The 6,410-nt window shown below is 43.4% G+C and overlaps 1 protein-coding gene across 1 annotated transcript; it reads left to right on the top strand.

Moving 5' to 3' along the window:
* Positions 1-4,887: 4,887 nt before the first annotated feature.
* On the top strand, positions 4,888-5,673 carry LOC131243928 (uncharacterized). Its single transcript, XM_058243560.1, has one exon. The coding sequence runs from the start codon at positions 4,888-4,890 to the stop codon at positions 5,671-5,673; it is 786 nt and encodes a 261-aa protein (XP_058099543.1).
* The last annotated feature ends 737 nt before the right edge of the window (positions 5,674-6,410 follow it).

Here is a 6,410-nt window from a genome sequence, read left to right as displayed (position 1 = left end):
CCAAGCTAATCTGCGAGAATGGGGAGAAGCTTCTCAACCTCGCAACAATGGGGGGGGGCCTACAACAGCTCAACCAATACGAGAACCTCCATTAATTTCGGTGCTCCGAAGCTAGTCAAGCTCGACTTCCCGCAATTCAACGGCAGTGAAGATCCCACAAGTTAGCTCTGTCGGGTGGAGCAGTTTTTTGAATTCCAGCGCACCTTAGAGGAAGAGAAGGTGGCACTTGCTTCCTTCCACATGCAAGAGGATGCAAAAATGTGGCTGTAACTTCACAAGCAGACTCATGGGGCCATGAATTGAGAGGAGTTCAAATAAGGAGTACATGCAAGGTACAGTCCTACAAAATTTCAAGATTTCTTTGCTGACTTGATTAAATTGAAGCAATTTGAGAGTGTCAAAGCGTACTAGATATAGTTTGAACGCCTCCTCTCACGGGCGAGTCAAGTAACCCTAATACAGCAGGTTAGTTGCTTCATCAGTGGGCTCCATGACAACTTGCAAGCCGATGTGAGGGCGAAAAATCCCGCCACACTGGAAGTGGCGATTGGCCTTGCTCGCTTGTTTGAAGCCCGAAACCAGGCCATCCGCCGACCACCGGTGATGGAAAACTCTAAATTCAAACAGGCCCTAACTCCAACACGCACCCCACAGGCTTCTCCAGTCAAGCGCATGACACCAGAAGAAGTCAAAAAAAGGAGAGATAAGGGCCTTTGCTTCCGCTGCAATGAAAAATACTCCCATGGCCATCAATGTAAATGCCTATTCGTCATTGAAGCTTGCTAGCCCGAGGAGAATGAAGATGATGGAGGAGAAGGGTCACAAGAGGTCGAAGGAGCCAGTGAAAGCACGCCTGAGATCTCTTTAAATGCAATTTCTGGAGCTCATACTCCCCAAACTATGATATTGAAAGGTACGTTGTTTTCAACACCAATGAAGATTTTGGTGGATTTAGGGAGCACATACAATTTTATTAATAGCTCTCTGGCTGCTAAAGTTGGGCTCCAAGCGTTGGAAGGGAGGCCATTTGAAGTGGCCGTAGCAAATGGGGAATGGTTGATCAGCCCAGGCCAGTGCAACCAGGTCCCACTCCATATCCAAGGTACCCCACTTTTATTAGACTTCTACTTGTTACCCTTGGATGGATATGAGATTGTCTTGGGTACCCAATGGTTCAGGACTTTGGGTCCCATAATTTGAGATTTTACCAACCTTCAAATGCGTTTCACAGTTTTGGAAAAAGAAATCTCATTGCAGGGTTTAGCATCTCCACAAGACAAGCTCGTAGAAAACTTTTGCCTGGAACGAGTATTAAAGCAGGGGCACCCAGGAGTGGTCTTATTGCTTAATGCAATAGCTACTCCACAAGCCAAGGCAATCGACAGCACCCTCCTTGCAATATTGAATGATTATGCAGATGTCTTCTCTGAACCAGTTAGTTTCCCACCACCATGCCAGCATGATCATCACATCCTACTCCTTGCTAGGGCCGAACCTATTAACGTACGCTCGTATTAGTACCCTCATTTTCAGAAGACAGAGATTGAAAAATTGGTTAGTGATCTACTGAAATCAGAAGTCATACGGCCTAGCACGAGTCCTTATTCTTCATTGTGTTACTGGTTAAGAAACATGACGGGTCATGGTGGATGTGCATCGACTATAGGGCTCTCAACAAGGTCACCATAAAAGACAAGTTTCCAATTCTTGTGATCGACGAGCTGCTGGATGAATTACATGGTGCTCTCTTGCTCTCTAAGCTAGACTTACGCTCTGGCTATTATCAAATTCGAGTCCACCCCCAAGACATCCACAAAATATCCTTTCGAACACATAGTGGGCATTATGAATTTCTAATCATGTCATTTGGCCTAACAAATGTGCCCTCCTCTTTTCAAGTCCTCATGAATGACATCTTCTGCGATCATCTCCGTAAGTTCGTCCTTGTTTTCTTTGACGATATACTGATCTATAGCAAGACATGGGATGACCATTTACAACATTTGAAGGTGATCTTTGATATCTTACACACTAATAAGCTATTTGTGAAAAAGCAAAAGTGTCATTTTGGTGACATATAGGTAGCCTATTTGGGCCACATCATTACTCGCCAAGGAGTGCCGGTAGATCCCGAGAAGGTTGCGGCTATGACTAATTGGCCCAAGCCGATTGCACCCAAAGCGCTTCGAGGTTTCCTTGGCCTCACTGGTTATTACCGTAAGTTTATTCAGGACTACGGAAAAATAGCTGGGCCTCTTACAAAAATGCTAAAAAAAGATGGGTTTACCTGGTCCCAAGCTGCTAAGGAAGCTTTCAAAAACCTGAAACAAGCAATGACAAGGGCGTCGGTTCTAGCTTTGCCTGATTTTTCTAAAAACCTTGTGGTAGAATGTGACGCTTCTGGGTCGAGAATTGGCACTGTCTTACTGCACGACAAGAGACCGATAGCATTCTTTAGCCGATCTCTTAGTGGGAAGAATCTCCTCATGTCAACTTATGACAAGGAGATGCTTACACTGGTCTCTACGGTCCAAAAATGGAGGCCATACTTGCTTAGAAGAACTTTTATTGTCCACTACGATCAGCGAAGCCTTAAGTACTTGTGGGAGCAAAAGATCACCACCCTTGCACAACAAAAATGGCTCTACAAACTGATGGGGTTCGACTTCACCATAGAGTACAAACAAGGGAGAGAAAATGTAGTGGTGGATGCGCTATCCTGAAGCAACTATGAAGGAGAGGTTGCAACTGTTTCTTCTCCCGTTCCACGGTGAATCTCAACCATTAGAGAAGAAGTTGCATCTAACTCCAAGCTCCAATGACTAGTCCAGCTATGCTTGGCAGATAATGCCATTAACCCATGGAGGTTTCATGAAGGAGTGCTTTTTTTTAAAGATCTCATTTACCTTACAGATGACTCCCCGTTCTTGCAGGATATACTATCTCAGTTCCATAATAGCACACATGAAGGATTAGTCAAAACACTCCAGCGCTTGAAGGCGGTGTTTTACTAGACCAGGCTTAAGCAACAACTCAAAGAATTTATCAAGAAGTGTGATGTCTGTCAGCGGAACAAGGCTGAGCACAGACAACTGGCTGGACTTCTCCAACCTCTTCCAATCCCTACACAAATTTGGTCGCACATTAGCATGGACTTCGTGGAGGGACTTCCACCCTCCTAAGGCAAGTCAACAATTTTTGTGGTAATAGATCGCCTATCTAAATATAGTCATTTTATTCCATTGAAGCATCCATATACGGCTGTAGGAGTTGCTCGTGTTTTCTTTGATCAAATATTTAAGCTTCATGGTATGCCTGAATCCATAGTTTGTGACCGAGACCTAACTTTCACAAGTGCATTTTGGAAGGAGCTTTTCCAACTGCATGGGACCCAATTCAATTTTAGCTCCTCTTACCACCCGCAAATTGACGGGCAGACAGAGATAACCAATCGCACCATGGAGATGTATCTCTGTTGTTTCAGTGGAACCAGACCAAAAGAATGGATGCGATGGCTGACATGGGCGCAGTATTGCTATAATACAAGTTGGCATTCAGCGATCAAGAAGACTCCATTCAAGGCAGTGTATGGCCGCACCCCTCCAACTTTACTATCTTATATTTCCGGCACTACAAAGGTACAAGCTGTGGAAGATGAGCTGCTTCATAGGGACAAGGTGCTGAAGGAGTTGCGTGAGGCCTTAAAGAAAGCTCAGTCTCGTATGAAACAGGTTTATGATGGGTCCCACAGAGAAAAAGTCTACTCTGTAGGAGATTGGGTCTATCTTAGACTCCAACCCTACAGACAAGCTTCCCTTGCTCTCAGGCGAAATATGAAACTCGCTTCCAAGTATTACGGGTCATTCAAGATAATAGAGAAGATTGGTTGTGTTGCTTAAAAGCTTGACTTGCCAAAAGATTCAAGGATACATCCAGTGTTTCATGTTTCATTGCTCAAACCCAAGATTGGGGATGCTAAGCAAGTGATCGAACAACTTCCTGAAGTATATAAAGAGTCTCGAATGGTTCCAAATCCTCAAGCAATACTAGACAAGCGCACAAAAAAAGGGAAAGTTGAAGCATTGGTACATTGGGTGGATCTATCTCCTGCAGATGCCACGTGGAAAATCTTGAAGAATTGAAGATGAGGTTTCCAGAAATAGCCCTTGAGGGCAATGGCTCTTTTTAAGGAGGAGGGGATGTTACAAACCAGTCATCGGAAGTGGTCAGTTGAACGTGTCATTCTGTTTGCATGTATTTAGGCATAGTTTTAGGCATGTTTGCAAGTGAGGTCAGTAGTTGGTTGTATTAGTTCCTTATTTCATGCATGAGTCTTAGATAGTTTCCTTATTTAAGTCCTAGTTTTAGGGAAGACATCCTCACATCCGTGTAGTGGGAAAAGTTTAGTGTGTAGTGGGAAAAGTTAGGTGTAATTGAATCAGTTGTAAATAGAATCTACAAAAAGGGGAAAGGAATGAATGAAGGACATGAAGTTTATCTCCAAACAGCTGTCTGCAGCAGGGATTGAATCCCTTTAACAATCCTATACTTTTTTCTCTCACCAGTCGACCAAAAAAGTTACCTAAATCCATTCTGCCTTCACCTCATCCCTTCACTCGATCCCATGTCCATTGCCAAAACCCAGGTCGTAACACAATGGCATGTAGCCCAATCAAATCTTGCCATGTCAAGACCGGATATGGATGAGACAAGATATGGTGATAATCCTGAGTCACTAAAAATCAAGCATGTGCACAGTTGATGGCGAGAAAACAAGTTCTTTGGGTATGCTTTTTTTTTCTTTCTTTCTTTGGCTGTTGCTTCTTATTTCTCTAGTTTGGTGCTCATCCTCGCTTGTAAAAAAAAATTAAAACTCTTGTGCAGATAATGAAATATTTACTCACTGAGACTCGAGTGGAAGTAAATGAGAGAAATGGACATGGTCTCACAGCCTTGGATATCTTAACACTTTGTCCAAGTGAATCTGGAGATATGGAAATGGACGGTGAAATCCTCCGACGAAAGGGAGGTAAAAGAAGTTGGGAAATGTCCCCAACACGTGGAAGTCATCAGTTTCCTGAGCCTTCACTGCCACCTCAACGAAGCAACTCGCAGAGGTTCCATGAGAAGGATGTGACTACAACTGATGAACTGCGGGCTGCAGTCATGGTGGTAGCCGTACTAATTGCCATGGTGACCTTTCAAGCAGGACTAAGCCCTCCTGGTGGTATGTGGCAGGACGATTTGAACGCAGACTCTGGAAACATCACCTCAAATGCAGTGAATCACACCGCCGGTTTGTCGATTCTCGATGAGAAGCGACCCCAAGCTACTGCTGTGTTCTTGTACTTCAACACACTAGCATTTACAGCGTCAATGGGGGTGATCGGATCCAGCCTCGGCCAAGGACCATTCCCATGGACTCTGGTTTTGAGGACTAACTTCTTCGTCGCTATCCTTTCAGTTCAAGCAACATATTATGCTGGCAGCTACCAACTATATAGCAGTTCAGGTAGTTTTTTCGCAGAGTCATTTGGTTGGATCACTGCTGGTATTGCTCCAATTGTTATCGCAGGAGCATACAAGCTGATCAGATGGCTCAAGGTGGTGGGTGAAGGACCTGTAACTAATCAGAGCCCACCTGTGGATGTTGAGATGGAGGCTAGGCAATAATCTTGAATCATTTCATGCATACTAATAACATGCTAGGTCTGTGTATTATTGAGGAAATTAAATACAACAGATATAAATCGATCCAATAGATATCCGAAATGGAAGGTGACCTTAATTTCATCATATTAACCAAGTCTACACTCTTACTTGACAGAGTTCTTATATTACACGAGGGGATGAATTTTGCTCATCTAAACTTCTTTGCATATACCCCATCGATTTCAGCGTGGGAATCCATTCCCACTTTCCACACAATACCCTATCATACTTTCTCGCGGAAATGAGGAACTATTTAAGATTGCTGAGCAAAAAGTTTTCCAAAATGACCACTTTTCATATATTGGGTTGATAATTCATGAGAATGGAAAGATTGAGAAGGATGTTGCCCATAGAACTCAAGCTTGGTAGAAGAGATGGAGATGTGCATCTGGAGTTTCATGTGATCATCTTGACCACTCAAAAGGGAAAATTTTATAGGATAGCTATAAGACCAGCCATGCTTTATGGTACAGAATATGGTGCAGTTAAGGAACATGTTAATGGGATGAGTGTAAATAAATTGGAGATGTTGAGATGGATGAGAGCAAGACGAGAAAGAATAGATTTAGAAATGAATGCATTTGCGGGAACTTGGGAGTATTACCAATAGGTAATAAGAGAAAGTTGACATAGATGGTTTGGTCATATGCAAACTGTGCCAGTTAGTAGTGAGTTGGTACAAGTTGATGGCTCTAGAA

This window comes from Magnolia sinica, chromosome 1 (genome assembly GCF_029962835.1).
Source record: "Magnolia sinica isolate HGM2019 chromosome 1, MsV1, whole genome shotgun sequence".
Classification (NCBI taxonomy): domain Eukaryota; kingdom Viridiplantae; phylum Streptophyta; class Magnoliopsida; order Magnoliales; family Magnoliaceae; genus Magnolia; species Magnolia sinica.
The sequence above is the reverse complement of the archived record's forward strand: the minus strand, read 5'-3'. Positions and strand labels throughout refer to the sequence as shown.

Excerpts from the sequence above, each read along its gene's own strand:
- LOC131243928 (XM_058243560.1), top strand. The coding sequence starts at position 4,888 with ATGAAATATTTACTCACTGAGACTCGAGTGGAAGTAAATGAGAGAAAT.